Raw genomic sequence first — 19,998 nt, 5'->3', positions numbered from 1 at the left:
TCCAGTATTCTTGGGCTTCCCTTGTGGCTCAGCTGGTAAAGAATCCGCCTGCAATGCGAGAGACCTGGGTTCAATCCCTGGGTTGGGAAGATCCCCTTGAGAAGGGAAAGGCTACCCACTCCAGTATTCTGTCCTGGAGAATTCCATGGACTGTATAGTCTATGGGGTCGCAAAGAGTCAGACACAACTGAGCAACTTTCACTTTCACTTCACTTCACTTTTCACTTCACCTTAGATATTAGTGACATTGAATAAGGAATGTCGTATATCTAATCTAAGCACTGTTGAATATACATGTACTAAATTTTTTCTATGCTCTGTTTAATCTCAAAGATAAATCCAAGTTTATTATTTAATTTCAAGGTGAAAAACAATTCCTTACTGTTAATGTACATCTAAAAGTGGAGCTAAACGAAGTCTAGAAAATTAAATGACGCAAAATTGTGGTGTCTACGAACAGCTTATTCCTACTTTCTCATTATCTTCTTGTTAATACACCTCTTGTTCACAATACTTATAATCTTAGAACTATTTGCAAAAAGTATAACCTGAACCCATTTTATCATGACTTGGCTGAAAATTCCTTTTATGGCACATCTTTACAGAGGATTTTGTATTAAAAAAAAAACTTGATATAACACACATATATGGTAGACACATTAAAAACTCTTTTGAGCACAACTGTTTAGAAGGTGCCATTCACAAAATAAATACTCAATAAGTATTTCTGAACGAATGGATAGTACTTGATATAATGACATATCTGAAGAACTAGATTAATTATCCATATTACTTCCTTGTATTCTTTATTCTAAAAACAAAATATTTTTACACAGCAAAAAAATTTGGAGGAAAGAATTGAATTAGATTTGATTGAATTGAAAGTTTGGGTAGAAATCAGCAAATTAATAAATAGTAACATCTTTTAAAACTAAATATTGATTACATGTACCAAACTTTTTTATTTTGCTTTTCTTTTTTAAATAAATATAGATCCAGCAAAAAATACCCAGTTGACAACAGATAGAAACAACCTTATCTGACAGAAGTGATAGTCACACCCTTGGTGTTGTTTAAGAGATACTGCAAGTTCCAAAATGTATCTTTTGTAACACCTGTCAGTTGATACCTGAAATTCCTCCATCAGAGATTCAGATTGAGGTTAAAGCTTTGTTTTATTGTAAAATGTAGTTACACTGGTAGCTTTTTTTTTTTTTTTCAATCACATAACATTTAGGATCAACATGGCCACAATTTTTTTGCAGCTGCTCCTGTCGAAGGTAGAAGCTATTCCCCCACCCTTTGAATCTAGGTGGCCTGTGACTCCCTTTGACCCAACAAAATAAACCAAATGATGTTGTACTACTTCTGAACAAGGCCTCAATCGCCCTTGTTCCCAGCTCTTGCTAACTCGTGCTCACCGTGTAAATAAGCCTGGGTTGGTCTACTTGGGCGTGAGATCCTTAAGAGACAAGTCCTAGCCAGAAGTCAACACCAACTGTCAGGCAAGTGAACACTCAGCTGCACCAAGCCCACGTTAGCATGACTAAGTAAAATAGCTGTTGTTTTAAGCCACCAAGTTTCGGGTGGTTTAGTAGAAGTAGTAGTGTTAGTCACTTAGTTGTGTCTGGCTCTTTGCGATCCCGTGGACTGTAGCACACCAGGCTCCACTGTCCATGGCATTCTCCAGGCAAGAGTACTGGAGTGGATTGCCATTCTCTTCTCCAGGGGATCTTCCCGACCCAGGGATCGAGCCCAGGTCTCCTCCCTTGCAGATTATTTATCATCTGAACTACAGGAAAGCTCTCGGTGGTTTATTACATAGCAATAACTAACTAATACAAAAATATTAGTTGTCCATGTCCAAAATAGAAGAGACTTGGCTTGGCTTGAATTGGTAGCAAAGCAGATCAGCATAGAGTCATTTGCACCAAAGCTCTGTGTAAGCTGGTAGTGAAACATGACAGCATTCAAATAGAAGTAAAATTCCAGTTCAAGAGAAATATCAGTCCCATTTTCCTTTCTAATTGATTAGCCTGAATTATTAGATCAGACTCAGTATTTTTAAAAACCTAGACATGCTGAAGAACCTGCACAAAGAATAATCAATATGGTGATAGTCTATTAACTCTAATGTGCAAAACCATTAACAGCTGAAAGTATTAACTTTGAAAAAAATAACCTAGTAAGGACATGGCAGTTCTAACATTTTGACACCACCTCATATAGGAAATCAAATGGGGTACTGATGTGAGGGATAGGTCTAGGCAGATGAGTGGAAGATCCAAGGAGACTTTATTTCCTAGTAATGTAAGAAATAATTTTAACCATGTTACTATTATTCAGTTTCCCATTCTCACCACTTTCTGCTAGTTGTTTCCAGTTTCTTCACCGTGACTCTTTTTTCCCTTTCTTCCTGTATTTATTTTTTATTTTTATTTTTTAATTTATTTATTTTAATTGGAGGCTAATTACTTTACAGTATTGTAGTGGGTTTTGCCATACACTGACATGAATCAAGCCATGGTTGTACATGTGTTCCCCATCCTGAACCCCCCTCCCACCACCCTCCCCATCCCATCCCTCTGGGTCATCCCAGTGCACCAGCCCTGAGCACCCTGTCTCGTGCATCAAACCTGGACTGGCGATCTATTTCACATATGATAATATACGTGTTTCAATGCTATTCTCTCAAATTATCCCACCCTCACCTTCACCCACAGAGTCCAAAAGTCTATTCTTTATATCTGTGTCTCTTTTACTATCTCGCATATAGGGTCATCTTTCTAATTTCCATATATATGTGTTAATATACTGTATTGGTGTTTTTCTTTCTGACTTACTTCACTCTGTATAATAGGCTCCAGTTGCATCCACCTCATTAGAACTGATTCAAATGCATTCTTTTTAATAGTTGAGTAATATTCCATTGTGTATATGTACCACAGCTTTCTTATCCATTCATCTGCCGATGGACATCTAGGTTGCTTCCATGTCCTGGCTATTGTAAACAGTGCTGCGATGAACACTGGGGTACACATGTGGTTTTGATTTTCATTTCTCTGATAATGAATGATGTTGAGCATCTTTTCATGTGTTTGTTGGCCATCTGTATGGGTTCTTTGGAGAAATGTCTGTTTAGTTCTTTGGCCCATTTTTTGATTGGGTTGTTTGTTTTTCTGGAATTGAGCAGCATGAGCTACTTGTATATTTTTGAGGTTAATTCTTTGTCAGTTGCTTCATTTGCTATTATTTTCTCCCATTCTGAAGGCTGTCTTTTCACCTTGCTTATTGTTTCCTTCATTATGCAAAAGCTTTTGAGTTTAATTAGGTCCCATTTGTTTATTTTTGCTTTTATTTCCATTACTCTGGAAGGTGGGTCATAGAGGATCCTGCTGTGATTTTTATGTAAGAGAGTGTTTTGCCTATGTTTTCCTCTAGAAGTTTTATAGTTTCTGGTCTTACGTTTAGATCTTTAATCCATTTTGAGTTTATTTTTGTGTATGGTGTTAGAAAGTGTTCTAGTTTCATTCTTTTACAAGTGGTTGACCAGTTTTCCCAGCACCACTTGTTAAAGAGATTGTCTTTTCTCCATTGTATATTCTCGCAACTCTTTGCAACCCCATGGACTGTAGACCACCAGGCTCCTCTGTCCACAGGATTTCCCAGGCTAGAATACTGGAGTGGGTTGCCATTTCCTACTCCAGGGATCTTCCTGACACAGGGATCAAACCCACATGTCTTGTGCCTCCTGTCATTGGCAGGAGAATTCTTTATCACTGCACCACCTGGGAAGCCCTACTACATTGCATCTTTCCACAACTTCTGCACTGAATATTTCACACATACATTCTACCTGAAATTTGAATTTACCAAGGACACTTCTTTCCTTGTAGCCCACTAGACACCAGTCTTTTCCCCATACCCTGTAGACTAGAAAGAAGAGTTCTCTGGTTTCCTGTTGCTGCTTTCATACCTTCTGCATCCACATGAAAACCCTCCCTTCTTTGAGATTTATACCATCCAGCTTTATTATCACTATGTCTCTCTCCTCTCCAGTGATATCTACTGATCTCCTTAAATGTGAGATCAGTGAGGTTCCTTTAATGTGCATTTCAAGTACCTGGTTCAGTGTCTTCCTCTCTACCCCAACCTGTGTATTCATGCTAAGAACCTTCAATATCAGTGGTCCATCAATCCCACTAACATTCCTTTTTCATGTCCAATATCACCTCCTTTTCTTGTCCCATTAAACCTTTACTGTTTCCCGCCCCCTTCCCAGCCTTCTTCTTTACCCTGTGCTCTCAGTAGAGAACTCTGCCCCTTACTCAGTGGGGAGAATTGAATCTAGCAATGATGAGTTCTGTCACTTAAATGCCTCCACCTCTACAGTTATCCACAGCTCTATTCCCCCCACCTCCATACCCTCTAATCTCCAAGGAAAAGTTTTCCAGTCATATTTTTAGTGATAATGCCACAAGCTGTGCTTATGATTCCATTCTCTGAGACCCTCCTTAAAAGATATTGTCTTCCTACCTTTTACTTTAGCTTCATCCTGTAGTCTTCTCTTCTATAGTCCATAAACATATTCACATGCCATCCATTTCTTTAAGGACTTCCTCAGCCGTACATTTTCCTGCAACTATAATCCTCTTTAGTTTCTACCCAAGATCTTATATTTTCTAACCAAGCCTATACTTCATCTTCACTTTTTCACATTATCCTACTTCTATCATGCTATTAAAGCTGCACAGAGAAGGTTGTCATTTCCTAATGTTCATTTGTCACTTTCACATTATTTAAGTATTTAACCCTGTTGATCACTCTATTCTTGAAATTCTCTTCTCTACATTCTGTGACAGCACCTACTCTTGATTTATCTTTTGCTTCCCTGACTGTTTTCTCAAATTCTTCTGTCAGTCCTTTTCCTTTAAGTATTTGTTTTCATTTTGGTTCTATCTTCTTCCCACCCCACCCCACCCCCCCACCTCCTCCTTTCTTACGTCTCTCTTAGCATTTCCATCCACTCCTGTGGCTTCAGTTACCACCTAGGGCAAGACCTAGTCATGACCAACCACTCCAGTCTCATTTCCCAACAGCCTCCATGATCCTGAGAAACCTGCGAAACCATCCTACTGGTAGGACTTGACACACATCATGCTTTTCATACCTCAATGCCTGTACACATATTATTTCCTTCGTCTGAAATTCCCATCCTACCCCCTCTCCATTCCCACCCTTCTTGAGGTGACTGTCTCCTTCTTATCCTTCAAAACCTAACTCGGGCATCATCAGAAAGCCTTTACAGGCCCTTCTTTTTCCCTGCCCAAGCTAGGTTCTGTGTAATACCCATGCTTACCCTTTTATTACAGCATTTACCAATAACTGAAGTTACCATATAAAGATATTTCTCCACCTTACTGCTCCTGTGATCAAGAACCATGTCCTAGTCTTTGAATAATCAATGCCTCGAACAGTACCTAGTTCATAGGAATTACTAAATAAATGTTTGTTGATTGAACTTAAATCCGTATCATAAGCTTTTTAGGTATGCAGTTTTGTGACCATTAGTACATCCACATTGTTGTGCTCCTGAGAAGTTATCTGGACTCTCTACCTGTAGGCCAACTTACCTCCATCTCATCTCTATATTCTTGCCGGGGGGAATCTTTCTAAAATGTAAATGATGTTACTAGATGAGGTAAACCCTTTTATTGCATCCCACTGTCTACATTAGTGGTTTAATCACAATCTTTTCATAGATCCAAGCTTCAGTGAGAAAAAGAAATCAATGAACCAAGGTTTTCTAAATTTTTTCAACTTAAAAGCTGGCTGAGTTAATGAATGGCAACATTAATCAGAATAAGAAATACTGAAATATGCATAGGAGGTAAAATAAGCTTTGTTTTAGATATGCTCGGTGTCATGTGCCTGTGAAATAAGCAAGAGGAGCTATCTTAAAGGCAGTTGGATATGAGGATAAACTCAGGAGAGTTTTGGGATAATGGTCTGTACCATAAGCATTTAATTGAAATCAAGGGAACAGATAACATCTTTTGAGGAAAACATAAAAAGTGTTTAAGGGTGATAAAACAACATTTAAGAACTAGCATAGGAAGAACAGCCATAATAGTAAAAGAAAAAAACTACATTTAAATCTCTTTCTTGTCCCGCTGCCATGGTTTAAAGAGGGCAAGACCTTTGATACTAATGGACAACCCAGAGCATTTTTAGTGGCTTTGTTGTCTTCTCTACTGGAAGGATGATTTTTATCCATTTCTCTTGAATTTCCCTGGTTCTTTCTCCTTGGGAAAAAATATAATAATTAAGAAGCCAGATATACTGGATGAGACAACTTTGTTGCCTAAATAGTAGAAATGGAGTTTTTTTCTAAAAAGAAAATTCTCCTGCTAATAAGAATTCTACTCTCACTTTGACAGCTAAAACAAAAATTTCTCTCATAAATGAAATCTAAAAAAAAAAAAAAAAAAATTAATGTAATCTATAGTTTGTTTATCTATAGTGAGATTTTTGCTTCACTACAATTCAACTGAAGATGAGAAATTTGTTCTGTTTTCAGTCCTTTCTCTCACTTTGCAAAAAAATTATCTAGTCAGTAAGAGTAGTCCAAGGCCATAAAAAAATCAAAACTAAACCTTAAAAGTTACAGTATTTTTGGAAGCAGTGGAGCACGTCATCAGAGAGATGAGGGGTGTGTAATTACACCTGGCAGCGTATGCCAGCTTCAGAACTCAATAGCAGTGTAGCTCTGGTCAGATTACCTTCTATATGCTTTGGTTTGTCATCTAATGACAATATCTACTCCATGGAGTTGTAATGAAAATTAAATATGTGCATAAAGTACTTCTCAGACTGCTGACACGTAGTCAGTATTCATTAAGTATTACTTGCCTTTTAAAATGTATCAAAATATTCATTGAGTGAAAAGTGAGAGTAAACCAACTCATAAAATTGGTAAATAACTTATGATTCATCTACTTGATGTAAAGCTATGTATTTCATTGTAGTATATATATATTATATTATATATATATTATATAGACATAAAGAAAATATAAAAGTGGTGTTATTTGAAAAAGCTAGAATTTCTCTCTAAAATATAGCTGTAAATGTATTTTTCAAGTTCACAAAACATTTTTGTTATAGCAAATAAACTGTCTTATTTCCTAATTACGTACAGCGTTATCAATTTACTTTCCTATAATGTGTTACTAAACTAGCAGATGAAATATACCAGTAAATGCTTACCAATTTGACTGAAGTAATAACTTGAGGAAACAGTTTAATGTGCTTATTAAGACAAATAATACATTAACCTATAATCTAAAATCTGTAGCTTTCTATTAGCCCAAACTCTAGTGGAAGTAACTTTGAAACAGGAACAAGGAAACCAGGCCCACATTTGTTACTGTCTTATCTTAGGAACTCATACAAGGGTTTCCTTGTCTGGGCTTCTGTTTCTTCATTTAGAAGAGAGAAATTCTAATCCTAGAATTCTAATCTAACTCTTTTCCTATTTCATGAATTTTGTGAGAAGCTATCATTGAGCAACATGTAAAGCAATTGGACATGTAAAGCTATTTTATTAAACTACATAATTTTTTAAGGATATTACTGATTAGGACAGTAAAGAATAACCTGCAGGCAGATCCTGCAAGGTGGTTCAACAGACAGACACACCTACCTTCCTGTCAGCACAGTCCGTGTTTGGCAGGTGTAGTCCATTCCTTACAGGAAGGAATAGATGCTTCATTGTGTTTCAAAAGTAGTAAGCTTTTACAAAACGATGTAATTGACATTTTTCTCGTTTCTGAGATCAAATTTTCATAAATCATTCAACCTGGATAAACTGAGAATGTGGTTGATCTAGTAGTTGTTGAAATATAGTAAAGACATTGCAAAATATGATATTTAAGTACTTCCTCCTAACCTCTTACCTTCACAAGATGTAAGAGTTCTAAGTGGAAAGCTATCCTAATGTATGAAGAAACTAAAGTAAGAGGAGTCCACCTGTAAAGAAAAAACCAAAAGAAGCACGACCCAGACTCATCTCAGTAATTGAGCATTCCATTGATTCAGAATTCATAGTGATAATAACTATGCAAAGTAGAGCTTACTTTTACATTATGAGGAAGTTTTTTTAATAGTAGAGCAAATGATATTGTGGGAGAGAGAGGTAGTTAACTAACCTGAAAGTACTATTTTCTAACTTTCGGGACTTCCTTGGTGGTCCAGTGGTTGAGAATCTGCCTTCCAATGCAGGGGATGCGGGTTCAATCTCTAGTCAGGGAACTAAGATCCCACATGCCACAGAGAAACTAACCCTGCATGCCACAACTGAAGAGCTTGCCCGCTGCAACTACGGAGACCATACTCTCTAGAGCCCGTGCTTCACAGCAGGAGAAGCCTCTGCATGGCAACGGGAGAAACCTGTGCACAGCAACAAAGACCCAGTGCAGCCAAAAACATGTGTATTGTCTGAACTTTCTACAGTCTCTGCCGAGAAATTCCATCAATGGCATATCAAGGTTTCTACTGGCTTCTACAAGGTTTCGACCTGTTAACTGTTAATTCAGGTTATTAGCATATTTTACAATGCAGTTAAAATTTCACAGTGACGTTTTTCTTCCCCTTCCTCCACAGTTCACCTTAGTGAAACTTTGTCTTAAAGAGTCTATGCGATCCTAGGAATTGTACTATTCAGAGAGTGTAACAGAGCACTGGTTCTTATCACTAGGGAAAGTCCAACTAATACAGAGTCATCTGTAAATACAGTGAATTGTCTAGTAAATCTTCTAGTTCAAGTATTTGCATCACTAGCTTAAAGCTGTTATAATGGATGTATAATACTTGTGTAAAATTTACACTAGAGAAATTTGTGGTAATAAATTTAAGCAAGATTTTCCTTTTTCACTGTGAGATCATAATTACATTTCTCAAAGCAAAGATTTTTTTATGCTCCGAATTGTTTCATGTCCCTATTTTCTATTAACAAAACTCTTGGTGTATGCAGAGTCATCCATTTAACTTCAGCTGTTTTCAAAGTTGCATGCAGCTGATGAGTCCATCTAAACCAGTATGTATGACTCTAAGAATACCCTCATTCCTTTGGTGTCTGGCTCGGTGCTGTGTTTATTTGCAAAGGACCCTCATGCATGGATCCATATAAATGAGGCAAGCTGGAGCAGACTAGACTGTGTCACTCACTAGTCTTTGAGGAGGGAGAATTGTGTATATGAAAGCTGCTGGGTATGAGCTTCCCTTATAGAGAGGATTTCTCTGTGTGTGACATCAAGCAAGATTTTTGGTTGAGGTTTTATGCTTACTGTAAAGAAAAGAGTAAGAAAAAGGCAATTGATGATCTAATTACATCATCTTTTGAGAAGCAAAACCCTTGCTGATTCAATGAATGTGAACCCTCTCCCATAGACTAGTCTAAGAACCCTACAGAATGACTTCTAAACTGATTCCATTTTCAGTTTAGTTGGTGAATTTTTAATCAACTGAAAAATCACTTACATTTGACTCAAAAGTATATAGAGTCAGTGCTAGCCTATTTATATTACTCAGGAATAGAAACTTTTAAAATGTAGTACAGAAAATCTGGTTTTATTAGCATCAAACCATTTTTATGTATTTAAATTGTTTTGATGCCACTGAGACATCGTTTTTCCAACCTAGCCACCTAATACCTGGCTTTAAAGAGAAGAAATGTAATGCATAACAATTATACAGTATACCAACATATCACTTATTAAGCTCAGTAACAGGTGTAAGAGTGATAGTATTTCTGTACTGGAAAATGTACTTCTTGGGTAAAAAATCGGTTTGAAACTGCTCAGCATTTAATATGCCATCTTGTCATGGCATAATAGTGATTCATTCATAACTTTGATGCAAGTCGGTAGATGTATTAAAACTAGTAGCTTATGTTTTTCATGTAGCCTCTAAAACTGACGTAATGTGAAGACTGGGTTTAAGTGTGTGTTTTTGCTGTTTTTTTAACCTCGAATACTTGGCACTCTGCACCCGTGTCTCTCACTTACAGTCATGCTTTGTTTCTTCACATGACGACCAGAAGTGCTTGGTCACAGGTAAATACTGTCCTGTTTCAGTCAAAACATGCCTGACAGTAATTGCACTTTTTATGTTCTTTGTTTTTTTCTCCTCCCACCCCACTGCCCTCAACTTAGGTTGGAAAGGCTGGTGGACGTCCTGAGGAAGAAGGTTGGAACAGGGACCATGAGGACAGTGATCTGAACTGAAAAAAAAAAACGACAGTCTGGGGAAGCAATCACATCTGGTGACCAGGCTGCTTCATTCAACACTATGTAAACACTAAAGCCTTAACTTAGCAAACAGTTGTTAGAAGTGGGACACTCCAACCACATTCCAAGCTGAGATAAAATCAAATCACAAATGTTTAACCACTTTGCTGCTGACTTGAGTTATTTATCTAAATATATTAACTACAGACTTTTACCAATGAATAGCTGTAAAGTTGCAGCTTATTTGTAATTATTTTATATCTCACCGTATTTAATATAAATATTTTTGCTGGAAGACCATTATAGAAACATAGTAAAGTTGGTCAGGATCATATCTTCACATATGGCCCTTTCTGAGTCAAATGCAGCAAAGTAAATATTGTCTAAACCTTAATCCTCTGTGTTAGGTCAAAACTTCAAATACATGCATTTTTCAATATAGAGTTTATTTCTTAACCAATGAGAGAAGCACATACATAAGAAGCATGTATAGTCTTCCTTCGATGCATGCATGTAACCTTTTTTAGTATTAAACAATATTAAGTATAGATACCAGGAATCAAATGTATAATTTGCTTTAATAAGAGCTTGGCATATTAAAATTACGTTAATCAAAGCATGACTTTTTTCACTACAAATAATGCACACTGTTTTCAATAAAAAGAAAATATTGTTAATGTGTACTTATAAATTCATGGTGTTGGTATTTTTTAATGTTGGGTCTGAATAATGATCTAAACTCTATTTAAGTCATAGTAATTGCCAAGTCTGTCTACTCAGGTGGGATACTTTTGGCTTGAAAATTAGCATGTGTCACCATGACATGAAAAGGCAAGCGCCCATGAAACATATGAAGTATTCTTTTTTTTATGCCTTTATTTAGACTGCCATTTGAATTTTTGTTATGGAAGAGGGGAATCTAATTATAATATACAATAAAATTATAATGTAAAAATATAAAGACTTGGGGGAAAAAGTAAACCTGTGATTTAGTTCAGGAAACCTACTTTTTTAAATTTTATGGATAAAAACTAAAATTCATGTACTTAGCTACAGGAAAAAAATCTTTTTTTTAAGATTGAATAGATGAGAAGCAAATAGAAAATAAATATGACCAGAATAGGATGAAATAGATAAGTAGAGATGGAATTAGTGAAAATTAAGTAGGCAAGTGAAAAATTTTCTAAGCCCATATAATCTTGTAATTTATCTTTCAGGCTGAGCTAAATTATCTACCATTGCCTATTTTCAGGACAAATACAGAATCATGTATTGGATACACCATTGGAAATTATGCTTTTGAATTTTTTTTTACTCTGCAGAAAAATGTAAGGTACTTTATCACAGGGTGACAAAAGAATTGTGATGCAAACAAGCTCTATTTGTTTCTTATTAAACCCATTGAATTAACTGACAGAATCATCCCATTGATTCAAATTTAGAATTTACTCATGTTGCCTGCTTTTAGTTTTGCTTAAACTATGTGAAAAATAAGGAAGAATAGGGGTTCAAAATTAACTGGATTTATTCTTCAGCCCTAAAGAGAATTATAGCCTCTCTAAACCAGCGACTACCTAACTGTAGAAATTTAGAATAGTTTCGTCACGCATGTAGTTTTCTCTGTTAGCTTTAATTGAAACATGTAACAACTCCCTATGTGAAGGAACAGCCCCTTTCAAGTCATGCAGGTAAGTAAAGAGAAACAGTTCTCATCACAAAATAGTCCCATTCTTGAATTCTCTTCAAATAAATCGCAAGTAACTTGAATTTTCAATTTATTCCTGAATAACAGACAAAACTTTATTGAGTTATTTTGCTTGAGGTTTTGTAAAACACAAAGTGTAGAATAAAGACATTTTACAATTTCCAAACATCTCTTTCTATAACTAACCAATCAGATTAGCACAACTAATTCCTATAATCAATATACAGAACCTTTAAAGAATTTGATAACCTTGACATTAAATTTACAAAATAGTTCTAGCATCTACTATTGCTCAGTGTAGGTAATCTCCCTCAGACTACCACATCCCCTTGAAAATGAGTTGTCTACAAAATAACAGATGCGTCAAGGAGTACTTTTTTTTGGACAGGGCAAGGGGGTATGAAGGAATAATCTTGCCTGCTGAAGATCAATTCTCTATATATTCAATTATAATACAACTTCTGAAGTGTTCCACACTTCAGAAAAGAGGTTGCTTTGAGTTTACTTTAAAACATGAAGTCTAATTCCTACAGTGAAATAATAATTTACTTTTCCTTGTTAAAAATAAGTAGTTCAGAGGAAAAGCAGAAAAGATCATACAAACGTGTAGCACTTTCTTTCTTTTTCAGTGAGAAAGTTGATCCTTTGTAGATGTCCTTATTCAAATAAACTGATAAATCTTCTCCTCAGATCACTTACCAATAGAATTAGTTTATTGGACAAAATGTTAGAAATATTAAAATTTTATAGTTTTAATATTGATTAACATTGCATAAAAAGCCATTTTTATAGATAGTATATTTTTAAAGATAATTAGTGAAGTTTCTATCTTTAAATACTCTTGACAAGTGAGGCATTATAATGATAAAATAGCCATGTCCTATACATTTGTCTTCTCACATATGGTTTATATAGAACCCAAATTTTTCGCAAGACAATTATTGTGTTGATAACTACTATCTACAGCTATGCTATCTATCTAGTAATATCGAGAGAGATATATAGATGTATAAATACACAGACACATACACACATAAATACATTTGCCTTTCTAAAAAATTGATTTATAAGTCAATTGTTAGGCTCCAGTGACTTCAGCATTTTGTTCGTTTTATTACAAATGCACGTGGTTTCTGAGGCTTTTAAACAAATACATGAAATGGTTGAAAGATTTATATTGCTTGAGCTCAGCTAAATATGTCATCTCTAGAAAAGATGTGGTTTATTTTGGCACAGTTTTAAAAACTCAAATATTTTAAACATTTGTTAAGTTGGAGCTTGCACATTTGAACTAGTAGCCTACGTTCCAGAATAGCATCTCAGGTTACCAGATTTTTTGTAATCCTTTTACTAGAATAACCTTCTTTGAAAAGGTTTTCTTTTCTTTTTTATTACGTACTTCAAGTTAAATTGATAAAGGTTGAAGTTATTTTTAATGTAGGATTTCATAAATAGAATTGGACAATGATAAATGTGTATTTTTAAGACTCATTAAATTATTGTGCACTATTGATAATTCTTTGCAGAAATCTTAATATACTTATTTTTAATGTTACTGTTTTCTCAACATAGTTTTGGAGAATGCTGGTACTTTGGATGTCACCAATTTCTTGATGGTCAGATTATTAAGAAAGGTGTATTTTAATGCACACACTCCAAAATCTGAAATATATGTTTACTTTTCAGTCATATAAGCTCTCTACTGCAAATTTTACACATTTCAATACAGTTATTATACATTTAATCAAGCTTTTATAAGTGTTCAGTCCTGAAGGCACTGTACTGAATATGCCTATAAAATATACTACAGTAAGGAAACAGATTAAGCTCACTGTCAAACTGTGTCTGACTATCTTACAAGTTTAATGAAGATAAAAGTCATTATGGACAAATTTATTAGATACTTTACTACTGGCACTAGTAAAATATTAAAGAGAAATTGTATTTTGGTTAGAAAGAACCTAAGCAGGCAATCAAATTCTCTTAATAAAAAAATGATTCAAATCAATGATTTGTAATAACAAAGCACCTCTACTAATTTTGGAATTTGTATGTGGAATTTTGCTGTAACCAAGAGCTGAAATCTAAGAACATTGCTCTGTTGTGTTTGGTTATTCAATCAAGGTAAGGTAAATATAAACAGACTATGTAACACACTATCACCTGTAGTGAACTTAGAGTTTAAAGCTTGAGGTACATGGCTACAAGAGGACTAGGGTGGGGTGGGCAGTAGGAATTGTTGGGGTAAAGTTTCTATAAACTAATAATATCTAAACGGTCATGTTGCTGTTTAAAAAAATTCTCTCGCCATGTACGACCTTTGTGATATTGTTGTCATGCATTTTACTTTTACACAGGTGTACAATAATCATTTAATTATTGTTTTTGCTTTGAATAATTACTTCTTTTAAAGTGATTTAAAAAGTAAGAACATTATTTTATATTTACCCACGTATTTACATTTCTAGGACTCTTCTTTATGTAGATCCAAGTTTCCACCTGCTACCATTTTCTTCCTTCCTGAAGTATGTACCTTTTATACAATGCTGTGCTGTAAGGAATGAATTCTTTCAGCTTTTGTATGTTTGAAAATGTCTGTCTTTTTTTTGCCTTCATTTTGTGGGGGGAAAAGTTTTTTTTGTGGCTGTAGAATTCTAGGTTAACCTTTTGAAAAATATTTTCAAGATATTATTCTGCTGTCTCTGGCTTGCTTTTGTTCCTACTGTCATTTTAATTTTTGTTCTCTGTACATATGTCCTCTGGCTGCTTTAAGGATTTTACCTTCATTACTCGTTTTAGCCAATTTGATTGTGATGTGTTACAAATTTCTGCATGTTCCTGTGCTTATTTGTTGAACTTCTTGGACTATAAGTTTATAATCTTCATCAAGTTTTTAAAATTTTGGCTTTTTTTTTCCAATATCATTTGTCCTCAGACTCTTTCCTCCCCCTGTAGACCTGCTACTTTAATATATACTAGGCCACTTGAGGTTGTCCTACTGCTCCTTCATTCTTTGTTCATTTTGCCAGTGGCGGAGGGGTGTTTCTTTTTCCTCTGGGTGTTTTATTTTGAATACTTTCTATTATTTCATCTTTGAAGTTACCAACCCTTTCTTTTGCAGTATCTAATGTGCTCTTCTTAATCCATCTAGAGCCTTTTACTTCACAAAAAGTTGGCTTAAAGCTCAACATTCAGGAAACTAAGATCATGGCATCTGGTCCCATCACTTCATGGCAGATAGATGGGCAAACAATGGAAACAGTGGCTGACTTTATTTTTCTGGGCTCCAAAATCACTGCAGGTGGTGATTGCAGCCATGAAATTAAAAGACGCTTACTCCTTGAAAGGAAGGTTATGACCAACCTAGATAGCATATTAAAAAGCAGAGACATTACTTTGCCAACAAAGGTCCGTCTAGTCAAGGCTATGGTTTTTCCAGTGGTCATGTATGGATGTGAAAGTTGGACTATAAAGAAAGCTGAGCACCGAAGAATTGATGCTTTTGAACTGTGGTGTTGGAGAAGACTCTTGAGAGTCCCTTGGACTGCAAGGAGATCCAGTCAGTCCATCCTAAAGGAGATCAGTCCTGGGTGTTCATTGGAAGGACTGATGTTGAAGCTGAAACTCCAATACTTTGGCCATCTGATGTGAAGAGCTGACTCATTTGAAAAGATCCTGATGCTGGGAAAGATTGAGGGCAGGAGGAGAAGGGGACGACAGAGGATGAGATCGTTGGATGGCATCATCGACTTGATGGACATGGGTTTGGGTGGACTCCGGGAGTTGATGATGGACAGGGAGGCCTGGCGTGCTGCTGTTCATGGGATTGCAAAGAGTCAGACATGACTGAACGACTGATCTGAACTGATACTTCTCATCTCTAAAATTTTAAATTGGGTCTTTTTAATGTCTTTCATATCTCCTTAATTTTTTCATGCTTTGCACTATCTTCTGGAATAATGTGCTTATCTGTTAATTCTATTATCGATTCTATTTCCAAGTCTGTTTCTATTGATTTATCATAAGTTTTTTTTTATTGAAGTATAGTTGATACTTTAGAGTTGAAGCCTGATTCAAGCCAGGCTTCAACAGTATGTGAACCATGAACTTCCAGATGTTCAAGCTGGATTTAGAAAAGGCGAGGAACCAGAGATCAAATTGCCAACATCCGTTGGATCATCAAAAAAGCAAGAAATTTCCAGAAAAACATTTACTTCTGTTTTATTGACTACGCCAAAGCCTTTGATGTGTGGATCACAACAAACTGTGGAAAATTCTGAAAGAGATGGGACTACCAGACCAGCTTACCTGCCTCCTGAGAAGTCTGTATGCAGGTCAAGAAGCAACAGTTAGAACTGGACATGGAACAATGGATTGGTTCCAAATCGGGAAAGGAGTACATCAAGGCTGTATATTGTCACCCTGCTTACTTAACTTATATGCAGAGTACATTATGCGAAATGCCGGGCTGGATGAAGCACAAGCTGAAATCAAGATTGGCAGAAGAAATATCAATAACTTAAGATATGCAGATGACACCACCCTTATGGCAGAAGGTGAAGAAGAATTAAAGACCCTCTTGATGAAAGTGAAAAAGTTGACTTAAAACTCAACGTTCAGAAAACTAAGATCATGGCATCTGGTCCCATCACTTCATGGCAAATAGACAGGGAAACAATGAAAACAGTGAGAGACTTTATTTTCTTGGGTTCCAAAATCACTGCAGATGGTGACTGTAGTCATGAAATTAAAGAATGCTTGCTCCTTGGAAGAAAATCTATGACAAACCTAAACAGCATATTAAAAAGCAGAGACATTACTTTGCCAGCAAAGGTCTGTCTATCAAAGCTATGGTTTTTCTAGTAGTCATGTATGAATGTGAGAGTTGAACCATAAATAAGGCTGAGAGCCAAAGAATTGATGTTTGTGAACTGTGGGATTGGAGAAGACTCTTGAGAGTCCCTTGAACTGCAAGGAGATCCAACCAGTCTATCCTAAAGGATATCAGTTCTGAATATTCAGGAAGGACTGATGCTGAAGCTCAAACTCCAATACTTTGGCCACCTGATGCAAAGAAGTTACTCATTGGAAAAGACCCTGATGCTGGGAAAGATTGAAAGCAGAAGGAGAAGGGGACAACAGAGGATGAGACAGTTGGATAGCATCACCGATGCGATGGACATGGAGTTTGAGCAAACTCTGGAAGTTGGTGATGGACAGGGAATCCTGGCATGCTGCAGTCCACGGGGTCGCAAAGAGTCGGACATGACTGAGCAACTAAGCTGAACTGAACTGATAGTTGATTTACAATATTATATTAGTTTCAGGTGTACATCATAGGGGTTCAATATTTTATAGATTATATTCCATTTAAAGTTATCACAACATAATAGCTATTTCCCTGTGCTGTACAATCATGAGTTGTATTTTTCTGCTTTGTATGTTTGATACCTTGTTTTGGATGCAAGTCATTGAGAGTTTTATCTTGTTGGGTGTTAGATATTTTTGTTTTTCATTAAAAATTTTGGAGTGTGTTCAGGGATGCAGTTATGTTATTTGGAAACAGTTTTGATCCTTGCTAGTAGGTTTTAAGCTTCAGTAGGTAGGAGCAGGGAACCTGAAGTCTAGGGCTCATTCTCCCCCTCTTAGGCAATCCCCTTCTGAATACCTGATACCCTGTGCAGGATGAGTTTGTTCTGCTCTGACTAGTCACACCTATGTGTGAGTTTTGCTCGTTGTTCTGCCTGCACCTCTCTAAAGTTCTAACCTTAGCCTTGGTGGTTTACTTACACAGGTATGCTGGTCCATACTCAGAGGGAGATGCAAGGAATGCTCTGTAGCTCTTCAGAGCCCCCTTGCTCTCACTCTCTTTCTGTACAGCAATTTTTGTTCCAGAATCTACCCTCTCTAGCACTCTGACTGCAAATTCTAACCAGCTTGACCTCCCCCAATTCTCAACTCAATGTGCTCAACTGAGGGATGCTCCCAGGCTCTGTTTTGGCCCTCCTCCTGCACTCTGCTGTGTAAACTCACCATGACTCCAATTCTTCCCCTTCTCTGGGACCACTGTCCTGTTTGCCTGTTGTCCCAAGTACAAAGACATTGATTCATGTATTTCCACCTGTTTTTGTTGTTGTGTTGATTTTGGTGGGTCTTTTTGCTTTGTTTTGTGGTTTTGGTTTGTTTGGGGGATTTTTCTTCTGTTTTTTGGTTGGTTGGTTAGTTGGTCATTTGGTTGTTTGCTTTTTTCTTAAGGTGGAGAGGGTAAATGTGGTCCCTGTTATTCCATCACGACCAAAAGTATAAGTCCTCCTATAACTCTTTCTAAAATGTCATACTCTTAATGTCTAGCTTCCCTCACCTCTGTTGAGAAATCAACCATCTAATCTTAATGTTCTTCTGAAAGTAAAATACCTATTTTTTCTGATTGTTTTTTAGATCTTTTTCATTGTTGGGTTTTGCGGGGAGGGTTTTTTATTTTGTTTGGCAGTTTTTTTTAATTGATGTTCTTTGCTTGAGTTTGTAGACCTATTAAATCTCTGACTTCATATCTTTTGTCAATTTTAGGAAATCTTTGCTTCGTATCTTTTTCTCCTTCCTTTTATGACTCCAACTATATGTATTTTTTCACTGTTCCCACATATCTCTTCTGTGTTTTCCTTTTTTTTTCTTTATGTGAATTAGTTTTAAATTTTCAAAATTACCTGTCTTTTATTTCACTAATCCTGTTTCCTGCTGTTAAAGCCATCTGTTCAATTCTTAATTTCAGATTTTGTGTTCCTCTTGGTGTTTTTGGTGCATTTCAATTCTCTGGTGAAATACTCATCTTTCTAAATATATTGTCTCCCCTTTGCTTATAAGAAACTATAGTAACTTAGTTTCTATAAATTAGTAATTAAAAGTCCATACCTACTAACTCCAATATCTGAATCACCCCTGGGTCTTTAATATCTGTTTTGTTTCTAGGTGTCTAGATGCATGGTCCTTTCTTGGCATGCCTATTAATTGTTGATTTAATGCAAGACATCCTGAGCCTCCCAGGTAATTTTGCTTTCCACTAGAGAGTGCTTCATCTTTCCTCTATTGGAAAGATTGAGTGGACGTCCACCTTAATCCAGTCAGGTATGCTGAGTTGAAGCTGAGTTGCAGCTTGAATAAGGCTCAGTTTTCTCTGGTTTGCCTCTTTTCCTATGGGGTAGCTCACTAGGCTTTCAGTGGTGAAAGTAATATCTTCACTTGAGTCCTTTACATATTCTTATATGAACTTTTTTAATCTTCCACTTAGGAGAGCCCAGAATTTGCCAAATACTATGAAGGGGAAACTAGGCATAAAACTCCAATACTTTGGCTACCTGATGCAAAAAGCAAACTTATTAGAAAAGACCCTGATGCTGAGAAAGATTGAGGGCAGGAGGACAATGGGGCAACAGAAAATGAGATGGTTGGATGGCATCACCAACTCAAGAGACATGAGTTTGAGCAAACTCCAGCAGATAGGGAAGGACAGGGAAGCCTGGCGTGCTGTTGTCCATGGGGTTGCAGAGAGTCAGGCACGACTTAGCAACTAAACAACAAGAAGGCATGTGTTTCAGGCCCCTTTGGTTTTCTAGGTTTCTCACTCCATCCCTGAAAGATTGCCAAAAGCTCTGCTGGTTTCTTGTCTCTAACAGCAGCTTCTGCCAGGACAAACTCAGAGCCAGCAAAGCTTCCAGGGGAAACGTGGCTACAGACCATTAGTTTACCTCTCAGTTCTCACCTATGGAGTTCTTCTAGCTGTCTTTGTTTCAGCCCTTCTCTGATATTTTTAAACAAATATGTCTTGTATTTCATCCAGCTATACTAGTTGTTCTTGCAAAGCATTGGTCTGCCACAAATCTGTTCTGTCTGGAAAGCAGAATTCCAGTGCATTTTTAATTTTTGTTATTATATTTTTCATTTCAGGAAGTTATATTTTGTTCATCCCCAAATCTGTTTGATCATTCTTGTGGTCTCTTGTTTCTGTCT

The 19,998-nt window shown here is 36.4% G+C and overlaps 1 protein-coding gene across 37 annotated transcripts in view; it reads left to right on the top strand.

The window, feature by feature from the left end:
- The window catches only part of MIPOL1 (mirror-image polydactyly 1), a 305,559-nt gene that overhangs the window by 264,721 nt on the left and 20,840 nt on the right, over window positions 1–19,998 (top strand). For 28 of the 37 annotated variants that reach the window (XM_081547877.1, XM_081547869.1, XM_081547864.1 and 25 more), the window contains one exon: window positions 10,215–10,980. The exons of 4 other annotated variants lie outside the window; for them this stretch is intronic. In XM_081547877.1, the coding sequence (XP_081404003.1) occupies window positions 10,215–10,281 (67 nt within the window). In that variant the 3' untranslated portion in view covers window positions 10,282–10,980. Of the gene's footprint in view, window positions 1–10,214; window positions 10,981–14,462; window positions 14,520–15,145; window positions 17,533–19,998 lie in introns of those variants that run through there. 5 more of the 37 variants (XM_081547836.1, XM_081547857.1, XM_081547837.1 and 2 more) reach the window with 2 other exon arrangements.

The sequence above is a fragment of the Giraffa tippelskirchi genome, chromosome 12 (assembly GCF_054371585.1).
Source record: "Giraffa tippelskirchi isolate mGirTip1 chromosome 12, T2T-mGirTip1v1.2.pri, whole genome shotgun sequence".
Taxonomy (NCBI): Eukaryota; Metazoa; Chordata; class Mammalia; order Artiodactyla; family Giraffidae; genus Giraffa; species Giraffa tippelskirchi.
Note: the sequence above shows the minus strand (reverse complement) of the source record. Positions and strands in the feature narration are given on the sequence as shown.